The sequence below is a fragment of the Cryptomeria japonica genome, chromosome 9 (genome assembly GCF_030272615.1).
Source record: "Cryptomeria japonica chromosome 9, Sugi_1.0, whole genome shotgun sequence".
Taxonomy (NCBI): domain Eukaryota; kingdom Viridiplantae; phylum Streptophyta; class Pinopsida; order Cupressales; family Cupressaceae; genus Cryptomeria; species Cryptomeria japonica.
In genome coordinates, this window is record NC_081413.1 from 75,019,245 (window position 1) to 75,043,887 (window position 24,643).

Sequence of the window (24,643 nt, forward strand, 5' to 3'; positions counted from 1 at the left end):
TCACTAAAACTTTGCCTAAAGAATCATTTGAGTACTTCATAGACAGATTGTAGATTTCTTCCCCTCTAGTAGAGACCTAGATGATGTTGATTGGCATCTGTCCAGTATGCATTATCAGAGCTATTACTCATTCTATATTTTTTCTGTTGTGCTACTACTCAAGGGGAGTAGTCAGCTATGTGAATCAGAGGATTTATGATCTTTCTTGGATATTTATGTCAGATATTTGGCATTGATATGAAAGGGAAAGAGTTATTCTAGTGAAAAACATAAAGGGGAGATATATTCATTAGGTAAGTTTAGTTCAGAGCTTCATTGCTATACCATTTTGTGGGAGATTGTTGGTTGCCTTCCATAGGGGTAGACTTGTTTGGCATTTCTTGGCACTTGGATTTTTTCCATATCTAGTGTTGCCATCAATCCCAAAGGGGGAGATTGTTGGAATTTAGAGGAATTTATTGTGTTGCATTGATGTTTTGTCATTGATGGCAACACCACTTGTTTTGGCTATTTATCGGTTTCCAGTTGGTTCTAGTAGAGTGGTTGGATTATGATATCAATCTGGTATGCTCTAGTATACTTTGGTTTGTGGAATTGGTTTAGATCTATCATTCATGCTATTCAGATGTGTATCATGATCAGTTAAATCAGGATTTGATGACTCAAGAGCTATCATTTGTTCGAGTAAGACTCTTGGTCATTGGTAAGGGTTTTACCGATAGAGCTTTGTTGAAGATCTTTTGATGCATGTGATAAGTGGTGTCAGTGCGGTTTCTAGATGGTTCTCAGGATGTTGTGGGTTATCATGTTCATGTTCCTATTGATTGATGGTGTTGGATTTGGTTTATGGAAACCTATTTTGGGTCTTGTGTTATCTAAGTTATGGACAGGTTTATGTAACGTGTTGGAGGATGTTCTTGATGTGTTATTGGTGAGATTTAATGATTGGTTTACATTTTTTTTGACCTAAGATGACTTGGTTGATCATTTAATTGCAGGTTTATGTTATCAACTTATTGTATTATCTTCTAGGTGGTTGGCCTAATTTTCTAGTTCCCAGGTTGGTATAAATATGATATAAGATCTCTTTGTAGATCATGAGCATATGAGAATAGTAATGGGATATGGGATTATCTGTGTGTGAATAATATTATAATCATATGCAAAAGGTTTGGTCAATCATAGGTGATCGAATCGTGTTTGTAGGAGAGGTTTAAGACCTCTGGTATTGAGCTTAACCAAAACTATTCTCAGCCATAGGAGATGCTATCTTTGTAGTTCATTTTTCTTTTTGTAATGTAGTCATGATTTATTTTGTAGCCAGTGAGTCTCCTTTTAGTGATGAGCAGTGTGCTCTAGGCTGTTGGCCTTCCTACATGTGTAGGCCCCTCATTATTGTAATCACATACTTATTGTAGAAGTATTATTTGACTGTGGGTAGGCTTCCCACCATAGTTTTTTCCTTTATTGGGTTTTCCACGTACAAATCTTGATGTCATGTGCTCTAGATGAATAGTAATTGTTCTGTTATTTATGTTTATGCTTAATTGATACAACAATTATTTTGGTATTTGGTTTATGCATTTCGATATTAAGTTTGGGTGTTAAGGTAATAAGAATTTGAATTCTTAAAGTTTTGTAATCCAGTGACAAATGATTCACCCTACCCCCTCTCAGTTGTCCTCTAGTTATTTGAGCTATCTAACAAAAGATTGGTGTGATGTGGTTGACTTCAATCAAGTCAAATAGAATTGAGAGCATTTTGATGAATCATCTGATCTGGAACAACATGAGACCAGAAGATATCAGTAATTTGCTTCTGGAATCTTTGAGAAATTAGTTGAGGAAAAAGGTCCAGATATATAGAATCTATTGAATGAATGTATTATTGCACAAAATAACTTGTCAACATGTATTGAGGAATTGAGGGATTGTATCCATAGTGCTAGAAGAATATACAAGTATTGCATCTCTTGGCCAACAGTTACAGTGAATCACAAAAGTAAGATTGATGCTATTGAGGATGATCTGACAAGTCTAGGCAAGTATTTTAACATTCTAAATGATAAGGATGGTGTGTAGAGGAAAAGAGTTAATACTCTTCAAGCTAAGCTATTATTGCTGCAAAGGCAAAAAGAAGACTTTGTAAGCATGTTTTGGAAGGTTAAGAGATTGTTGAAGCTAAGTTAGAGAATTTTTTAGTTTTTCTTGAGGATGTAGTTGAGTATGAGAAGAATCCATCTGCTTCAGATAGTCTTTTGCATTCAGTTGATCGATTCATAGAGTGCAAAAGGCTTTCAATTAGTATTTAACTAGCCATACATTCTTGGGAAGTTATTCTTCTAGATCTGAAGGAAAAATACAAGCTTATATTTCTGAAGAAGAGCAGTTGAAGGTCATTCTATGTGATACTCAAGTTTTGACATTTTTCTAGTTGTATATATTATGTCTTTGTCTTTTCCTTTTTCATCAAAGGCATCCTTTGTCCTTGATTTCAAAACTAGGAGAAAGGAATGTGATGTAGTTTTGATGAATTGAATGAGTAAGGGGGACTTGTGTGAAATTATGCTTTAGATATGCTTTTCCATCAATGACAAAGGGGGAGATTGTTAGACTTGTGTGAATATTGTTGTCATTTATGTCAAACTATCTATCCAGCTGGTTTGAACCGAATAGTGTATGTGGTCCGAATATTATGGATATTGCAAATATTATGCATATTGTGGATGTTGCGGATGTTGTGGATTTTGTATGTGAGTTTGTGTGCAGTTTGTATAATGTGAAGTTCTCTTGTTGTTGTTTTGGTCAAAATTTATTATGTAGCATGATTGAGGTAATATGTTATAGAAATCTTTGGATGATAATTTTTGAGGTTACTTTGAGTTCTCTTTGATCCTAGTATAAGTTGAGTCCTGCTACTAGCTATTTTTGGTCAATATCAGTAGTATATCTTCGATATTTATGTTGTGGTCCTCTTAGTATGTGTGGAGTATACATTTTGGAGATATTGAGCTTGATCTTGTAACTATGGGTTTGGATGACCCTGCCCCATTCCGGTAATCTTAGTATATGCATTGGAAGTTGAAGTATGTAAAGGAAGCATGTAGAAGTCTTGTGGAGGCGGACATCAACATATTGATAATCTGTTGGGGATAGCCAACACACTATCTTTTATTTTTGTCCTCTAGTATATATGTGCATATGTAGTAGCATGACGATAATGATAAGTTCATGAAGGTGTATGATGCGCCAAAGAGATTTAGTAGTGAAGATAGTAGTGTGCGAAGTGTGAGTTGTGGATAGCAAAGGTAGACAGTGTTGCACTGGTGCAATAGTCATTTACCAAACTTGCTGCAAGACAATTGTATAGAGATCTCTAACCGGATCTATTGTGGAGTTTGAGATTTGTAATCTAAGCTTAACTTTAGAACTGATCCCATGCGTTTTGGAGATATAATCCCTTTTAGTTGCAGTTTGCATCCAATAGTTAGCCATTTTTCTTGTGTATATGTAGTTGGTTGCTTTTATAATTTGGCAGTGAGCCACCCCTTTTTCTAAACACAAATATATCTAGTTATATTTTCCTGAGAGTTAACACTCTTTGTGGTTTTTCCCCTTTGGGTTTCCACGTATAAAATCCAGTGATTATCTTGTGGTTGTGTTCTTCATGTGTATACTACATTAATTGTTTTAGATCAATCAAGTTTGTTTGATATTTTTTATGGAGGGCTTTAGTTGTGAAGAAATATTTTAAATCTGTGGGAATTTTGAATCACACCCTCTCCCTCCCAGTATTTTGATGCTTTCAACCTAATCAACACCCTTAGTGTAACATAACTTGCTAGCTTATGGACCATGGAACCTCATCATAATGATGTATTCTCTTGTCTCTTTCTATAAGTCTACTTGTTTATTTCTAATAACATTCTAGTGATGATACTTAATGATTGATACAAAATTTACAATGATTTCTCTTTACCTATTAAACTTGAAATTTTTTTGTTTACCTTAGCACTAGAATTAATTTATTATAAGTCTTATATTTCTTTTCATGTGTGTATCTTACTTTGAGTGTTATTTTTTGTGAGTTGATAAGATCCTAATATTGAGAGATTGGGCATCTCTCAATTATTGTCACCCTATCCATACCATTTCTTGGTCTCAATTGCTTTATTCCTTTACCTTGAGTATTAATATAAGATTGTACTCCTGCTAAAGTGGGGGCTAAAAGAAGTGTCATAAATGTATATCTTAACAATTTTACACTCCATTTGGAACCTATTGTAGGTAATTTCACCTAGATCATTTTAAGTCTACTTATTCTCTATGCTACCCTAAAATTTCACCATTAATTTCACACTCAGTTTATCATCAAATGATAGAAATTGGACCATTTTTTATGTCACAAGCCTCGACATTTGTGTTTTCCTTTAGAAGAGATTTTTTTGGGAGTTCTATAATTTTTAGCTCCTTATTCTTGATGAAATCTCTAAAAAAGGTGGTCACTTCAAGTATCAACCACTACGTTATAAAATCTGGTCTTGACCTCTACAATTGAACATTATATATCATCTTTTTATCAAAAAATTAACCTTTCATTCCCTATATAAAAAACATGTTTCATCATTCATAATATCTATTTAGCAAGCACTACAATCAAATTATAGAGAAACATACTAGTAGGATTATACACATCCAATCATGGATGCATGTTTGTCATTTATGATTATCATGTTGTTGCACTAACACTTGTAGGAATTCAAAAGAGTTTTGCATCATAACCTTTATTGGAATCTCCTTAATAGGATTTCATACATAAGGTAATCTTATTGTTTCAATATATCATAATTCATTTATCCTCTATCCCTATGAGGGAAAGCACTTAATCATTCATAATCACTCTTGTGGATGTGAGAATACCTTGACATGGGGTTTTACTTATAAAATCCCTTAGATTGAAAAACCAGTCCATTTTTTGTGCGTGCAAGTTCATATCAAGCTTGAATATAGGTATTGGAAGGTAGAGCTAGTAATGATGGATATTCTTATATTTTGAAAAGATGAAATAAACTAGACTAATTTACCAAATGATCTTGTCCTTCTACTTTAACCTATAATTTTGGGAGAAAACTATGTAGAGTTTCTAGATTCCATTTCAACCATCTTCTTTAGTTTTGGACACCTTCACACTAGAGTGCCCAACTTTTTTGTCTAGCACATTCAGCGCCTTATTTTAACATAATTTTTTTCTATATCTTCTTACAAGACTCGTACCTTTATTTTACATTTATATTTAATATATTTTGTTTATTTTAATCTTGCTAAAATATTTTATATATTTTATATATTTTGCATTTACAAGACTCGTACAAGACTCTAGACCATTACATGCAACATAAATCAATTTCAATTGCATGCAATCAATAGAAGTGTGAGTCCAAGACAATATGACTCTTTCTTCTGGATAACAAGCCAATCCCAATCACACCTCTAATGTTATATGGGAAAATAAATTGATCCAATTTTAATGCATATGTTTGTCTATGATCACTTTTCTTACACACTGCAAGGTTAGTGTCATCGAACAAGAGTTAAACCAAATTGTAAATAATGAAAGTTGGGAACTTGTACAAAGACAAAAGGAAAAAAATATGATTGGCACAAAATGGGATTTGAAGAACAAGTAAAATAAAGATGTCCATGTTGTGTGAAATAAAGAAACGATAGTATGCAAAGGGTATAGTTAACTAGAAGGAATTAATTTTGAATTTTTTTTTTCTTATTGAATAACTAGAGGTAATTTAAATAGTTTTGCAATTTTCTTGTTTTAATAACTTTTAAGTATATCAAAATAATATCAATTCAACCTTTCTAAATGAAAACTTGGAGTAATAAGTATATATAGAACAAATAGAAGTTTTTCTCTTATCAAAAGAAAAGGATTATATATGCAATTTAAAGAAGGCACTTGATGGGCTAAATAAGCCCATAGAGCATGGCACTAAATTTGTAAAGAAAGGTTTTAAAAAAAAAATTTGTCATTAGCAACATTTACATCAAAGTTGAAAATTATGATCAATTTATTATTGCAGTGTATGTAGATTATATCATTTCTAATGGTAGTATTGATAAAATGTGTCAAAAATTTGATATGGACATACAAAAGGAGTTTAAGATGTCCATTTTTGGTGAGTTAAAATTATTTCTTGGCTTAGAAATTTCTCAATCTAATAAAAACATATTCAAATCAATGAGGAATATAAATCAATGAATACACCAATGGTCACATGTTGAAAATTGAGTAAAATTGGTGAATCCCTAAAATCCAATTAAACACTCTAGACAAGTTAATGACTGGGATCATATATATAACAATTTCAAGATATGATATTATGCAAGTGATAGGAATGGTGGCATGGTTTTAGGTAGCAGAAAAATAAACTCATGCATAGGTATCTAAAAGGATATTTAGATATCTATAGACACTTTGGATTTTAATTTGTGGTATCCAAGAGGTGAATATTTCATCTTAGTAGCATATATTGATGTAGATTGGGCTAGAAACATTGATGATAAAAAGACTAGAAGTGGAGGAGCATTATCCCTTGGTAATAGTATTGTACTTTGGTTGAGTAAGAAACAAGATTTTGTTTCTCTATCTACAAGAGAGACTAATTTGATTGTATTCAAGTTCCTTGAATGACACAATTTTTGAGGAATAAGGTGGAGTACAATGATCCAATATCAATATTTTGTGATAACAAAAGTACAATTAACATCACAAATAATGTTGTTATGCATTCTAAAATAAAGTGCATTCCAATCAACTATCATTTATTAATATAGTGGGTTGCAAATCAGATATTTAAGCTAGAGGATATTGTTACACAAGAAAAATGCATATACATTTTCACAAATCCCCTACCAAAAGAATTTTTTGACTATCTTTAATATAAGTTCAAGGTGGTATCCATTTCATCTTGTAGCTAAAGAGATTCATTATTAAAGTGAAGCTCATCACCACATTATCTTAAAATTCCAGGTATTGTGTTTCTATTGATGTCAAAGGGAGAGGAGTAAAGAAAAGGGAAACATTAGAGAATGAGGATCATCATGCATTAAGAAATAATCTCTATGAGAGGTTGTCATCAATGAAAAAGGGTGATATTATTGAATTATTGTCATTAATATCAAAAATGAACCATAAGATAATATTCCCAAAGAGAATTTAAAGTCACGTGATACTAATCCTGTCACTCCAAGGATTGAATTTATCTTAACAAAGGCAAAAATTTGTAAAGATAAGAATTAATTTCATGATAGTTGACTTCTTTGTGGAACTATTAATGCAGGAAGTATTTATAAAAATACTTTATTCAAAACCATTTTGATGTCAACATTACACTTAAAAATATTAAATAAATAAAACAAATTATTATTATTCAAAAGGTCCAACCCCTTATAGTGAGTGTCCAAATTTGAAGAGGTACACATATAGGTTGTCTCCTTTGAGATCAATCATGTATTTTAATAAATTCATCCACCTTCATAAAGATATAAATAAAGTTTGTGAAGTATGTAAGAAACAAAAGATAAATAATACAAGCACACACAAATTTGAAGAGAAGGAAATATAAAACATTATTTAGGGTAGATTTATTGAAGGAATTATAGTTGATCTAAGAGAAAAAGTATAAAATCTAATTTATAACATAATTTTGAAGAAGAATTATATCAAGTAGACTAAAACATTGTTGTATTAGAGGTGGGCACTTCTCAATTGAAGAGAATGGTGTCTCTTGCTTACTTTGTGCTTAGTTTTGGGGATTGATGTGTCTAATGGGTTGGTGCCTAGAAAGATAAGGAATGATTGATGTCTTTAGTAGGTTGGTGACTACAAAGCTTGTAAGATGATTTTATATATGATAAATATTTTTGTATGCTTTTCTCCGTAACGATTTTCTATGTAAATCTTGTGTTCTTAGTGATTAATATTTGGTAATTGATAATATTATACTTATTAAATTGAAAAGTGTTCAAATATTACCTTATATTGAGTTACTCCCACTATCACTATAAGGAGTGCACTTATCAATCCTATAAAAGATGAATTAAGTCTACTCTCTATATAATGAAATTAAAGTATTCAAATTTAACCTCTACAATAATATATCATATAATTTAACCAATATCTAAATATCTTATATGCTTGCAAATATAATATATTATTAATACCATCATAATTGATAGGTAAATAATTTATATTCATAATAACTTTATATTTGTCTAAAATGATATTTCATTTTATTTTATTTTATTTTATATTGTTGAAATAAATATATATAAAACAATATTAAATTTTTTTTGATAAAAGCCATAAGGCCTAGATATATATTGATATTGATAATGATTATAATTATGATTATAATTTTTCTATTATAATTAATTTAACATTTGTTTTCTTATAATTTTGATAAAATGAAAAATATTTGGGTTGCAAATAAGCAATCTATATCAATTATTTTTTATTAATGTTTTTTTTTTTTTTAAAGCCTTAATAGAACATTTGAGAGATACAAGAGGATTCATTCAAAGGAGAAGGAATTTGAAGCAAATGCCAATTCAAACATAGAGGTATTCATGTTTTCAACTTTATATATTTTAATATTTTATACAGTATCTTTTTAAAAACATTGATTATGATCTTTGAATTTGTTTTACTATTACTTTCTTCATGGATTCAGCAATGGAAGGTGGAAGTAACGAGGTTGAGGCATCAAGTTAATACTCTAATAAATGAAAAGAGGTTTGTTTCTTTTTCAATCATTATATTTAATATGTTTTTAGAATTTATGCTGAAAATATAAATGATATTTTAAAATAAAAATTATTTTGTTCTTATATAGCATTTTTCTTAGATGTATGTTGAATATTTTCTATTTACTAAATATATTTGTTTTTTAATATCAAGCAGGAATCTAGAAGGAGAAAATATTTCATCTCTAGACATTAATCAACTTAAACAACTTGAGATTTACCTTAAACAAGGACTTGATAGAATACGATCTAAGAAGGTAAATAAAAAAGTCTAAAATATATTTCTATATAAAATAAGGTTTTAATTATAGTCAATAATAAATTGAATATTTAAAGGGCACGTCTTACTAATATTTTTTGTATGATATGTTTTCAAAACATAAGGATAATATGATCTTTCAAGAGATTGCAACAATTCAACAAAGGGTAAGACACATCTTTATCTGATTACCATATATTTTCAAAACATAATTTCAATTTCAATTCTTTTTATTAAATATATTTTTAATTTTTCAATACATTTTTATTACTATGGATTCACTTGAATTATAGTAAAATTATTCAATCTAATACTCAAAACATATTAAATATGTATTTTATAGGAAAGATTTTTGCTAGCTCAAAATCAACAACTACGTGACAAGGTACCACATGTGTACATATGCTACAATTTTTTTGATGCATAATTTGTTAGTTATTTATTTCTAATTTTTTTCTTTTGATTTGATAGATTACACAAATTGAAAATGCAAAACTTACAAATGCATTACAATGCTCCAACAACTTCTTACTTCAAGCAAATGTCAACAAAAGTACTATGAATGGAGATTTGATTAAGATGGTTCATAATTATCCATCAGAAGATTCAACTAGTACTCACACTACTCTACAATTAGGAGGTGCACATTATTAAGTTTATCTTAATTTTATTATATATATTGTAACATTATAAACCTAATATTTTTAATTGTGTGAGTGTGTAACTATATTGTAGCAAGACGTAAATTCTAGTAGTATTTGTGTGTTAATAAGAAATACTTAATTGAAATTTGATACTTATGTATAAATCGAATTATTAATTGTTAATAATGAACATAACATTAGTGATTTTATTTCATAAATATAATATTAGTAATGTATTCAAAGTGAAAAATAAAAAATAATTGATAAGTACGTGAACTAATAAATATTAAAATTGTAGTCTTTGAACATGTATTTTATTATTTATTTTACTACTTTTGAAAGATAAAACATTTATGAAACATTTTTTTTTGTTTAAAATGTCTTTTTCAGTGATGATATTTTATCTTAAGTTTCTTATCTATTAGACATAAAAAAATTAATATTTAACAATAAATATAATATTAATGATGTCTTATTAAATAAGAAAAATAATCTCCATCCTTTATTTAAAAAATTATTTACAATATATATCTTCAATAAAAATAAAATAAACCAATTTTAAAGCACATATTTAAAAAAATAATGTATTTCACTAGATTCATATATAATTATTTATGTATAAAATTTATCTTTAGTAGTTTAAATAAATATGAAAATAATATTCAAAGTTATACATGATTTTTCATGTAACTTTTGAGAAATGTGTACATATTTTTTATAGCTATATTACATTGTTCTATTTTGAATAATAGAACATCTCTTCAATAAAATGATGAGTACAATCTCTTTAAAATAAATAATTTACTTGTATTAGATCTATGGTAGAGATATATGGTAGTGATATTTTCAATCATGTATTTAAATTTAAATTTTGTTAATTAATTTAATATAAATCAATAGATATACATGTTAAATTTGTATCATCTAAACTAATGATACAACTCAATTAATAATTTTTTGATACATGTTTAAAATATAATATATTAATGTAGTAAGTGAATAATCTTTTAGATATCTATAATTACTTTATAAAAAGAAAAAAAATCTTTATGTTAAAACTGTATAAAGACTTGTTATATGTGAACTTGAGATATATGGTATATGTTTAGAATATTAAATTATTTTTAATATTAACATTTATATGGTTTAATTGATATAGATAGTGAAAACTATCAACTATTTCCCAAGTTTTTTTTTTATGTTTATTATAATTTTTTTGGCGGGATTGGTAATAATATATTTTTATTAATATAGTAGAAAAGATATGCATCGATTAATTATAGGTATAGATCTTTAGTTTCTAATCAGCACATCTTGCCCATTTTAAAAAAACAGGGCCCATAAAACCTAAATACCCCAACTGCCATACATCCGCTAGGAACATCGAAACAGGAAAAGAGAACCCCACCCACCGGAGAGATCCTTATCCATTACCCAACATAGCCAATACTTGAACCAAAAAACTAGACTCCCAACTTGTAGAGATACAAAACTAGACTCCCCAAAGGGCCCCTATAAAATTTGGAGTCTAGAGAGGAAAAGCACTCTTCACAGTGTTGTAGTCGGGGCTCCCATGTCATACGCCTTCCACCTCCTATTCGCCACTCTCCCACGCCTCTGTCCACGCTTCCCTTTACCTCAAGCATTGCCACCCGTAGCCACCAACTCACCACCCTCCATGACCATTCGCTGTTGAAGGTATGCTTTCATAGAGTCCAAGCCTATGAGTGCCTCTACACGCCTCTCATCACTATTACAGGCAGTTGCGCATCGAATAAACGAGATGAGTTCATACAGCTCCACAGCCATGGGATCTTCAATCCCCTCACTAACATCAAAACCAACACCAGGTATTGCCCATTCCAAAATTGAATTCATCCCCACGAACCATTCATCCTCTAGAATCAAGTGCACAACCCATTGGACATTTTCCGTTGTGTCACCCAATTCTAAGTTCTAAGCCACAACGATCGTAACGATGTCCATATCCTGCAAGAAAATCTCTCCCAACAATGATTCCATCAGCCGAACAAATTCCGCATCTCCAAATTTGAATAATCCCTTCAAAATTTTCACTGACACCAATCCATAAAAATTCGCCTATGGCTTAGAGATAATCAGTAGGAAGTTTGCTTCCATTTTTTCTCTCACCAAGCGATTGTTACGGAAGGACACTACAACTCCCAATTTATCACCACCTTGACTCCTCCCGTCCCATCAATTCATTCCTCTTATAGTCTAATAAATGCTATCATCATTCTGCCTCAAGCCAAGAATGTCAATCCTCGAGAGTGAGGGTACGAAAACCTTCAACTATCATCTCTCCGACATCATGAAAATTTAATGCCCATTTCAATAGGGAATCAGCCTCTCGATTACCTGTACGCCTAATGTGACTAATTTGTAAAATATATACAGTTGCCAATTCATTCCGAATGGCAAAAATATACTTTTTCAAGTGTCATGCTTGTATTTACCCTGATATGATCACCTTCCAAATGAAGATTTGTCAAACCTAGTTTATTCCCAAATTTGATCGCATGAAGAGCCGCCAAGGATTTAGCCACATTGCTTGTTCCATCATTTATTCTCTATGCCCTTAGAGAAAGAATGTTCCCTGTCCAATCTCACACCGCAAATCCAATCTCGAACTGATCCAGATTGCCCTTCGATGCCCCATCAAAATTGATGTTAAACCATCCTTCCTTCGACATTTTCCAAGTCACCTTTGAGCGTCTAAATGATTCTGAAATAGCCTGGTACAACCCATGCATGGGCCTAATTTTAATACCAGGACACCTTTTCTGGATCAATTTATCTTCTAGAGAAAATTAAACCTTGGGTTTCAACAATTGAGATGCAGCAGTCCCCACCAATTCTTCTATCAAGTGATTGATGAGAAACAAGTCTCTCTACTGACTCTTTTTTGCCCTAAAAAATTATTCTATTTCTCTCTTTCCAATTTTTCCAAACAATCATTGAGGGATAGATATCTTAAATGCATGACAAAACTATTTTTTTCCTAACCCTTGGCCATCCAATGAACACCTACTTTAGAGTTTTCGGAAGAGGACCTTACCATTCCAAGTTTTGAAGGACCATAACCCAACATTTTGATGCTGCCTCACAATGAAGCTCAGTAGGTGGTCTACACTTTCTTCAAACTTTTCACACATTACACAAATAGAAGGTCTCGAAAACCCTAATCTATTTCTCCTTTCACCAATTAAAATTCTCGTTCTAATAGCTAACCAAGCAAAAGTCCTAGCCTTTGGAAGGCAATCCTTCCCTTAGCATAACCGAGATGGCCAACATTCTTCAGTATTCCTTCTATAGAAGGGTTAGTACCCAGTTTTCACTAAATAATCTCCATCGGACACCCCACACCAAACCACCCTATCCTCCTCCAGATTTAAGAGAATCCTCCTAATTCAAAAGATCTATGTCATTCTATTGTACTAGTTTGGAGTAAGGTCCCCATTCTCTAAAGATCTTCAACCCCTTTCTTCCCTAAATTCACCTTGTCTCACTTTCATATAATCCCAAACCCTACTTCCCCATCTTTGCCAAAATAGGAGTTTCAAATCATCTAGGTCTCCATTATCTCCCAAGGCAGGTCTTCCTTCCCATGTGTCATCCCAAAACTTCGTTGTGCTCCCATTTCCAATTTTCCACGAGATATGATCAACTATAACATGTCTACAGGATAAGATGAAGTTCCAAATTGTTGAACCCTTTGGAGGGTTAATGATTGTAAAGATTCTATGCTCAACCCCTGAGTCCTGATACTTTGCCTTCAAAATTTTAACCCAGAGTTGATTCGGACTAGAATAAATACTCCAAACAAAATTTGCACCTATGGCTTCATCCATTAGTTGCCAATCCCTAATCCTTGCACCTCCATTGTTCATAGCTCTACAAATCTTTTCCCAAGCTAGAAGCGAAATTTTATCTTAATCTCAAGCCCCATTCCAAATACATTTCCTCATCTTCTACTCAGTGATCTTCACAACCTTCTGAGGGATTTTCAAACACATCATAGAAAAAATTGGAATGGCAGAAATGAATGACTTCAGAAATAAAATCATACTAGCAGAAGAAAGCCATCTACATTTTTAACCATCCATTCTCTTGAAACAAGCATCTACTAAATCTTTCTACAAAGAAGATCTATAAGCACCCCCAAATAGTGGAGTTCCCAAGTATTTACCCGACAAGGAACTAGGCTTCATATCTAAGATTCTACAAATCTCCTATTGCTTTTGAGGTGGTGTGTTGAAGAAAAAACTTTTGATTTCCTCCAATTAGTGCATTGACCCAAAGCCCTATTGTACTCGTCGACTGTGTCTTTCATTACTCTAGCTTCCAAAAAAGTCGACTTCCCCATCAAGAGAGAATCATCAACAAACTATAGGTGTAAAATTGGATCCAAGCTTTGTGCCACTTTTACCTGCTTTAGACACCATCCATCCTTTTTCTAGTTATCAGCTACCCTAAAGCTTCAACCATTATAATGAACAGGAAGGGAGAAATCAAGTCTCCTTCTTGAATTCCCTCGTGAGATTCAAATAAACCCTAATGATTTCCATTCACCGAGATCGAGAATCTCAGTGAGTTTATACAACTACCAACCCATTCCCCCCATTCCTTGCAAAACTCAAACTTAGCCAAGACCTTTAGAAGGAATTCCCTATTAACTTCATCATAGGCCTTTTTGATATCTAATTTAACCAACATACAATCAACTTTAGCACTTCTAATCGAATGAATAGTTTCATGGGTTACAATAATACCTTCAGCTATAGATCTCTTTGGGGGAAAACCATAGTGTTCCTCCGAGATAATATTATTTAGAACCTTCTTCAATCGGTTAGCAATAACCTTAGAGATAACTTTATAGATTGTGTTGCATAGAGAGATTGGTCTGAAATCATCAAAGGATCTCACTTGGTCCCTTTTAGGAATAAAGGTAATAAAAGTATTGCTGAAATCTTTCAAAACAAAGCCAAATTTCTTGGATTCCTCCGCAACCTCCCATAGATCCCTAGCAAGAATATCCCATAGATTTTGAAAAAAGATATCCAAAAATCCATCTGACCCCAAAGCTTTTTGTGCGCCCCCCTCCCCCATCCCCCCCCAATGATAAAAATGCCTCCTTAACCTCATCCATTAAAACTAGCTCAACAAGAATTTGGTTGTGATCATCCAACATACGGTTAGGTATGACATCCCAAATATCATTATCCACATCAAAACTAGGATTACACTTTAATGAGGGTGGAAGAAAAAACCATTACTGCTTCATTATTTATCTCACTAGGCTTGTTCAATCTAATGCCCTTAACATTCTAAATGGAAAAATTTTAATTACAAGATCTCCTAGATTTAATAGAGTTGTGGAAGAATTTGATATTTCTATCACCCTCTTTTAACCATGTTTCACACGATTTCTGCCTCCAATAAATTTTATCTCAAGGAAGAGTTTCTTAATATTGGTTATTTAAAGTGTTTTTCTATTAAAGTCACTCTCCCTCATTGCTTCAATGATAACTTTATCATGTAATTGTCCCAACTACTTTTCCACATGGAGCTTCTCAAAGAAAATCTTTCTAAAAAACTCCCTATTCCAAGGCTTGAGGCATTGTTTGAGAAATAGAAGTTTTTCAAAGAAAATGAAGGCTTTGTTCCCTGCTCAAGAAAGGGGCCATCCTCCACTAATTAGCAACCAGCTCTTTAAAGTCATCTGCACGAACCATATTTTTTCAAATTTAAATACACAACGCACTCGGGCCACATCCTGCTGAATTAGCAACCTAAATGGATAATGGTCGGACCTAGAAAAGGGAATAATCTCAGCTTCACACACCCAATTATTAATCACCCAGTCACCCACTAGGAAGAACCTATCAAAAATTTCAGCGATGTTCAAGAAGCCACTCTGCTTATTTCTCCAAGTGAAATCGCCTTTCTTATATCTAACCTCCACCAAATCATTCTCTGGAACAAAGTCATTAAAATCTCACCGAGCTTGACTTGTCTAACCAATCTCCCCCTTCTTGTCAGAAGGGAGAAGAATGGCATTAAAATCCCACTTTAGTAGGAAAATTGCTTCCTCATCCTTATTTAGGATTGTAGAAAGATTTTGCCACAATTTGTTTTTCCCACTAGTGCTATTTGGGCCATACACATTAATTAGAAAGAAAGTAAAATTCAAAGTCTTAGAAAAAACCTTACAACACACTCAATTCCTTGTTGGCAAGAGGCACTGTACATATCATCTTGTGTTGTCATTGATAGAAACTCTAGTCAGAGTTCCTATCCACAGTATGTGATCTGATCCTACCGGAAGTTAGAATGAATATTTTGTTAGGTCTGATGAAGTTAGAACATTGCACCTAGTAGAATGTAGTGTTTTGGTCAGCATTTCATTTCTGTTGAATATCTTGTATTGTGGAGCTAGACGAAGATAGTTAGATATCTACAATACCTTATTCCAGAAGCTTAGCCTTTGGTGATGATTGTCATCTAAGATAGAAGATCCGATGTAGAGGTTTTTGGGTTGAACAGTGTGCTATGGACATCTTGGTTAGTTGATCGTTGTGCGAAATTGGAGTGATTTTGGTGATTGTTTTTGTGATTGAGGATGTTTAGCCAATGTCTGGAAAGTGTGTGGACAATTATTTTTGGTCCACACATGCATTGGAGTTCGGATTGAGCCAACTTTGTATGCACATTTCATTATATGTTATGTGTTCTTGAAGCCGACTTGTAGAAGACCTTATTTTATGTTGCAGATATATAAGTGTAGCATCATAAAATTGCGACCCTTGCAATTTTGACTACATTTTAGGTCCTCGCCCTAGAGATTACATCTCCCTACTCAATTGGGACCCCTCTCTGCATTATTCTTCCAAATCTCCTCCTATTTCAGTCCTTGTGTCACCTTGTGACCCTGTTTAGGCCCCAAAATAGGGTGGGACAAGGGCGTGGTTCTCGTGTCCCTATCCCCCCTTGGACAGGGGTGTGGCGCCCCTATCCTCTCTCTTTGGGTCACCCTAAAATGGGTCCATTTGACCCTTATTTGCTATTTGGGATTTAGTTTCCCTGATGTCAGCCTTTGGTGAGAGGAAAATTAAACCCTCCAAGGAAAGTATAAAAGGGGATCTAGTCCTCTCATTTTCATAAGCGAAAAATAAGTGAAGATAAGTGAAAATTGGTTAAACAAGCGAAGGGTCTCTATTATTGTCATCAAGCTTTCATTGTTTCAAGCCTTCAAGCATTCATCAAGTACTTTTCTCCTTAATGTCTCTTCTTCACTCATCCATTGGAGAAACATTACAAAATTCATTTGCAACCATGTGTGTGTGTTAGGGTTTTGTCATGTTACCTGCCATTTCATGCAACACTTGTGATTACATTCAAGAAGCAATGCAACCATCATCAACAAGTTGCAGATCTACAAGGTGTACATTTTCATTATTCACATTTAAGTATTTGCAATTGTTTTATTTCAAGGTTGATTCCTCAACCGGGGTTTGACTAAGGCAAACCCCTATCCACATACTCTTATTCCCTTTTTTTTGTGTGCGGGTTGCAAGTGCGCAGCTATAATTGCAGATTTAGGCTTCATTTGCAAGGGTGGAAAAACCCTTTTCGACTTGCGGATTTTCTGGAGGACCGTGTATAACTTACACATAGTCTTGAAGAATTTTCTCCAAATTTGCAAGGTAGATCTATATCAGTCTAAATATCTCAGATCCGAAGTTATAGCATGATCCCGAATTAGTAGCTCCTTGTTTCATCAATTTTGTCTTCCTTTTCTACATAGTCAACAAGACAACATACCTATTTACAAAAGAGAGCAAAATACATTCCAACACTTGCAATCCACTTAGCATTCACATCCTTATTTCCCTTTGACTTGGATCTAGTAGATTCAATCCCTCTTTTAAATGTAAAGTGCATTTTTACATCAAGTGAAAATCATCCTGGTGGTTTCCTTTCTCTCTCCTAGGTGGGGAACCACTAGGGTCCAATTTTCCAGTTTACAATAAGACCGATGGATATGATCAGTTTAGATATTGATGGTGTGTGGAAAGTGTTTTTGATTGATTGTGTGCAATTCTACATGCCCTTGATTCCAACATTCCTATCCTGACTAATAGTCTAAACATCAAGGGTTGACCCATTCCACATCACTCCATGCCCATCCCCCCCTAAAAAATCACCTTGAGCTTCAACTAAAAAGCACCTCCATCTATTAAAGCATCTGCAAAAGACCTCCAAATCCTTTGTTTTCACTTTTATTTCTTGCAACATTAAAACATCTGGTCTCGATTGATCAAGGTATCACTTGATCAATTTCACTTTGTCAAGGGAATTGCAGCCCCTAACATTCTACGAAAGGACCTTCATTGCTCATAGGAAAAGGCGTATCCTTTTCTTGATCTAATTTTTCTCTACCCTTTGCCACTACCAACAATCCCAACCTACTTTTTTGCATATTTGGGTCCCTTTCTTTTCCTCTTCTCATTCTTAATTTTAGTGGCTTTTATAGAGGTTTGACCAAGACTCCTTTTCTCCAAGATACCCACTTCCGCATTTAGTCCTAAAAAATCCTCCTCCATGTTCTCCTCCAAATATTAATACTCATCCTCTAAATCATTTAAATTATCTCCATTGTCTTTAGCCTCTTCGAGTGAAATTTCCAGATTTTTGATAGGGGAAATCTGAATCTCCTTGAACTGAACATCCTCAGTCACGCCTAAGGTCCCATACTTCTCATTTTGTTGATCAACATTTTGAGAATTACTCTCTCTATTACCACTCCCCAAAGGACCATCCCTATTAACTTCATCCATCCTTCTCTGACTATTAGGGGTAAAAGGAACATCCATTGGGGTGCCTCTACCCTATGCATCAGTCTCTTCCTCAATGCCAACTGTGGGGTTCACTAACCTTCCTTGCAAATCATCAGTAGTAAGCATCCCTCTAATTTGGTACTCAAACTGGAATGGATGTAAGAATTCATCTAGATATTCATAAAAATATCTCTTCCTATTCTCCTTTTGAATACCTAGGGATTTAACAAAATGACTTTTATGGGCTACATTACAAATTGAGCCTCTCCCTGCCCTTGTAGCCAAGATAACCCATTTCATCATCTCATTATCTTGTGAATCAAGATTATCAACTGAGATTTCCTTGACCTTGCAATCAAAAATAGAATCAATGGTATTCAACATTTCTCAATGATCATTTACCAACCTTGCATCTCTAGGGGAAGAATCATCAAGTCCATCCATCAAATTTTGAAGTTTGTTTGAAACCCTATTTTCTTCTTGTTACTTTCCTTTGGAATATACAATCCAATCCTTTATCAAATTCCTCTAAATTCTAGACTTTTTACAATTCTCTACAACTTCCTCAATTTTAATCTTCTATTTCCAAATACCTTCTAGAGAGATGATTTTGATTTCTATAGGGACCAGGGGAAGGGGTCTCCATTGAACACAAATCCTAGAATAAATACTAAAATCCTTCTTTTGCACTATATCATCTGTAGAAATGAATCTTCCAATCTCATTTCCTATCAATTTGAAGGTTTTGAAATATTTATATTCACTCGAAAGGTTGTATAATTTGAACCACACTGGAATTTCCTCTATCATTTCCTCCAAGGGGTCAAAATTTGGAGACCATTCCATAATATAAAACCCCATACCACCCATCAAATATGGCCCATTATTGAAAATTCACTTTTTTCGGAGGTTTTTTGACAAATAACCAAGTACAAGTCACTAGGGAGAGTACTAATGGTCTAATCCTTATTCCAATGTTCATTAAACCATTTAAAAACCCTAATATAAACTAGTCATTCCCCAAACCACTTCATGAAAAAATATTTCTCCCTCATAAGACACAACCTCTTTCGATTCTTCATTTTTAATATGGAGTGATAAATAAAAATACTGAGAGGTATTGATACTAACCTTTTGACTTTTATTATGATCTTTCAGTCTCTAAGAAATTTTCTCAATCTCCTTGAAGGGTTTCAGCCTATGAACATTAGCATCACTCAACATTGATTGAGGGAGCCCTTTGGATGGGTTTTCCAAATTTTTATTAGAAGTTATAAGGGAATGATCCTCTTAAACCCTAGTCGAAGGATGCCAAGCGTAATTTTGAAATGTCCTTCCATTCCACCTCTACTATAAACCCCTACCTATAGAGTTTCTACAAAACCCTAGCTAGCCATCTCCGAGAGCCATATCAATGTGATGTATATTCTCCATAATATATTTTCTTGAGTGTAAGTGTTTTATTTTACTGATAATGAAACTTATTGTCTTAAAAAATTTAATATCTATCCTTATTTATGGGATTAACATGTCATATTTTTTAATAATAGATTGACTATCCTCTAGAATAATGTTATTCAAAGAAATTGATCGATTGAGATTTACTTAATGAAATAAGAATTAATGAATCCATATTTTTGAATATATAGGTTCCTTTTCTTCTAAAACTTTTTTATTTTATCATTTAATGATATTACTAATTTAACCAATTGCCATTAAACCAACAATTATAAATATTGACTTTGTTTTATTTATGGCTATCCACCACAAGAAATTAAACATATATTGTATTTAAATATAATTAATAGTGAAAGATTGAAATTTTGAGTCATGAAATTTAAAAAATAAAATATAATTGAGATTCCTAAATGACATAATAATGTGATGTAAGTGTGAAACTACTACTAAATATTTGAAATTGGTAAATGAGAACTCTTGTTTAAAGATAGCATAATGTACAAAATAATATATATTTTGTTCATCAAAAACACTAGATTCTATAATCTTCAACAAGGAAATTGATGAAAGAACTTTAATATCCATATTAATACCAATTTAAATTCATTTTCTAAAATCCAAATATATTTAACATAATTAATAATCATCTTGAAAGATAAACAATCTACAATAGGATGGAGTAACAAGGAGGGAGCAGAGTTGGGGTTTCATCTGGCTATGGGGAGTCTGAATCTAGAGACGATGGCAATGATGATGCATCTACCTTTGCTGAGAAATATTTTTGGGGAGTGTCAGTGGATTTTGTTGGCTCTTGGTAGAGGCTCTGTGCTTTTTTTTTGGTTTTTTTTTGCTATCACGGCTTGGAATTCCCACCCTCGGTCTTGGTGTGTTCTCTATTTTTTTGGACCTTCTCTTTGGCCTCCATTTGTGATGATAGGGATAATATTCCGATGGTATCTAAGGTGTTGTATGGTAGATCTGCCTCTTTATGGGTTGCAGGTTTTAGCTTTTCTTTTCAACCCCTATTTTGACACATTTATTGATCTTTATGTTGTATGTTTTGATGGATTTCCTCTTCTTTTCTCATTTGGGTTGGGTGGGATTTTCCTTCTAGATTCATTTTCTCTTGTTTTTGGCAGAGGCCTAGCATTGATTTTGGCTCTTGTGGCCTTTTCATTTGTGTTTCCTACCTAGGGTTCTCATTTGGAAGATTGGGTCTTTTGGTTTGTTGTGGCCTATTTTTCTCTATTATATCTCTCATCCTAGGGTTCTTGGCTTGAATCTCTTTTTGGTATTTTTTATTTTCATCAAAACTCTTCCCCTAAGCCCTATCATTCGCTTCAAGCGTGTTTCTGAGTTGGGAAAGTTTAGCTTGGGTGGTCTCTCTTAGTTGTGCCTTTTTGTTTCCTTGGGCCTTTGGTGTAGATGGCTTTGGGTTTCTCTTGTCATTTACAAAGAAATGTATTTGTGGGTTGTTGCAATGTGGGATAGCTATCCATCTTTTATGTTTTCTTATATCGATGGTCCTATTGTGAAGGGCATATCCTAATTGGGCAATTTTTTATTTTAGTTTCAGCATCTTCAACTTTCTCCAAATATTCCTATTGATGTAGCTCCATCTTCTATTGAGGTGGAGGTGGATTTCACTAGATATGGTGGGAGGTGTTGCTTGAGGATTGTTGATGCCCTGTCTCTCTATTGCATTGAATTTATTGTTTCCCTTTTCTCTCACCTCTTTCCTCTTTCTCCTATTGAGGCAGAGATTTTAAAGTTTTCTCTTCCTATTGAAGTGGATCAGGTGGAGGTGGAAGTAGGTCTCGTAGAAGATGTGTTTTGCAGCTTGGGGGATTTTTTTTCCTTCTATCCTTATAGTTCCTCTGGTTTTATTCTTGTTGCTCCTTTCGATGTGGAGTTTGGGGAAATTGGTTGGTTCATGCTCTTACTTCATAGAATAGTGGAGATTAAAAGGTTATTCTTCTTTAAAATTTTCTTATGTATCAAAGGTTATGGGTACCTTGCAAAATCCATGTTTCAGGTTATGGGAGCCAAGAAAAACACTTTGTCTTTGTAGTTTTGACGTCTCTTGCTTAATGAATTTCTCCTTGTGGATGTTTCAGCTAGTTCTATTGAATCGGTTCAATGAACTAGAATATTGAGAGGGGACATGAATCAGTATTCCCACAGATTCTAAAAATTTTCACAACTTCTTAACATTTTACTGATATGTCAGATTTATCAATTAAGAAGATCAACATGAAATAGCAAATACATAATCAATAATAAAACACAACCACAAATGGAGCACCATATTTTATACGTGGAAAACCTAAAATGGGAAAACCATGAAGAGTGTTAACTCTCAAGATAATATAACTAGTTATATGGAGTTTACAAAATGGGTAGCTCACTGCCAAAATCCTCACTACAATAGATATAAATGAATTGAGGAAGGTCGCATCTCTAAATGCATGAAATTATTAGCATCATTGATATTGAGTAAACCAGTTAATTTAGTGAACTGGTATATTAGCTAAGATTTTTCATTGATGACTAACACTAACTGGTGGAGTGGTGTATTTCAATAGAAAAGGTGATGGCTTGCAAACAACATCAAAGCAACATCAGAGATAGATGATCAAGGTTCAATCAGATCAAGGGAAGATAGACTAAGCTAATCAGTCTATCATTCAACAAGATCAGTGTTAAGGTTAGATCTTCAAGTTGGCTATTCTGATGATGATGAAGTCACAGAAGCTGACTTAGGAAAGAAGGCTTGAGGTCCTATACAAACCGAAACATCATTGGCAAACAAGAAAAGAGGCTTGATGGAAGTACTACAAACCAGTATCAGAGGATGAACCGGTAGTGGAGAAGGTAGTGGCATACTGGTAAACATGTGAAGAAGAAGGAAGATAGGTGGCCACCATAAATATCGGAGTGGTGATTGGTTACACATTTGCAATAGAAAAAGGTGAGTTGGTGAGTTTGTGTCAATGCCAAACTAAACGTTGGTGAAGTCAACCTTAGTCATCATGTAGTTAAGCCATGATTACTTGCAGATTTTTTGGTTCACATTTAAAAGACAGAACTTGACCCAAAAGTTGCTATTTTTGGGGGATGCAGTGGCAGATTTGGTTGAGTAGTTGGTGGAATTGTTGCAGGGTGCGGAGAGCAAGAGCAGAGAGATTTGAATTTGAAATCTACCAAGATTTGTGATTGCATTGATTAGGGAAACACCTAAATGTGACAACAGAGAGTGTATAAAGTGTTTTGAGTTCATAGAAACCATTTTTGACTGAAAAATTTGCAAGTGCAAATACTATGAGAGGAGATCCAAAGTGCAGAGCGAAGAGTGAGGAAGTTCTAAATGAATTAGAAGAACAAAATGTGTGTGAAGTAGACCAAAAAAGTGCAGAGATGAGGGTATGAGTAGAGGAGTGGTGTAGTGCAGAGTAGACATAACCGGTGCAGACAAAGTATGAATTTTACTGTGATATGATCAAGCTATCAGTAGCTATTCCAACATATCAACTTCTTGTTGCTTTCTAACCATTGCAACTCAAAATCCTTTAACAGGTCCCTTTGTAAAATCCCTTAACCAGGTGACATCTTAATTGATGATCCTAATTCCTTCAACAAGGCTACCTCTAACAAGGTAAAGGCAATAACAAGCCTTAAATAAAATCGCTTAACCAGGTGGAACCTAACAGTGTCTTTATAATCTCCTAACAGGGATTGCTCATCACCGGGCATACTCTAGAAGAGTGCAAATTTTGTGAGTTTCTACTCACACCGTGTTTTTCTCCCATTTGGGCTTCCACGAGATAAATCTTGGTGTTATTATGTATCTTTTCATGCATGCATGTTCTCCTACAATAACTATTTGTATTGATGAATATTAAGCTAGTGCAAACTTGAGTAAAAAGGTTTTAATTTTGTAAAATTGATAAAGTGTTGATTCACCCCTCCCCTCTCAACACCGGTCAGGTCTAACAAAAATCAGTTCCAAATTAAGCTCATATCATAATTCTCAAAACTTACAGTAGATTTGATAAAAGATCTCTATACCACTATCCACAAACACTTACAACAGATCTGATAAACGATTTCTCTGCCCTAACCAAACACTTGCAGCAGTTCTGATAAAGGATTATTGCATGTTGTTCAAACTCTAACTCTACTACAACTACTTCACTATCCACACCTCGCAAGTTCCACTCATTGCACCTTTATCTTCCACTTCTCATTCTCTCATTATTCATGTCATTCTACTAAATACATACACACACACATACCAAAAGGCTTACACACCAGGATAATATGTTGTCCAAGGACAAGTAATATGTTGCTCAAAACAACATTTTATCCAATAAAGCCTAAATAAAAAACATAATAACCAAGTCGGCCTTCGCAAGATTTCTACATGCTTCCTTTACAAAATTCATTCACTAATACACATTCCTTAATTACCGAAATAGAATAGGGGTCAATTGGACCCAATGAACCATAAGCACAAAAATTTAAGCATAATAACTTCAAACTCCAAAATGTAGATACCACACATACCACAAATATTGGACCACAAAATATGATAGATACAACTA

The 24,643-nt window shown here is 33.3% G+C and overlaps 1 protein-coding gene across 1 annotated transcript in view; it reads left to right on the top strand.

Annotated features, from left to right (window-relative positions):
* Window positions 1–9,730, top strand: part of LOC131030201 (uncharacterized) — a 59,420-nt gene extending 49,690 nt beyond the window's left edge. Inside the window, exons 4-9 of the mRNA XM_059211477.1 lie at window positions 8,553–8,634; window positions 8,745–8,806; window positions 8,975–9,074; window positions 9,202–9,243; window positions 9,420–9,461; window positions 9,548–9,730. Of these exons, the coding sequence (XP_059067460.1) occupies window positions 8,553–8,634; window positions 8,745–8,806; window positions 8,975–9,074; window positions 9,202–9,243; window positions 9,420–9,461; window positions 9,548–9,730 (511 nt within the window). The remainder of the gene's footprint in view (window positions 1–8,552; window positions 8,635–8,744; window positions 8,807–8,974; window positions 9,075–9,201; window positions 9,244–9,419; window positions 9,462–9,547) is intronic.
* Window positions 9,731–24,643: the final 14,913 nt, after the last annotated feature.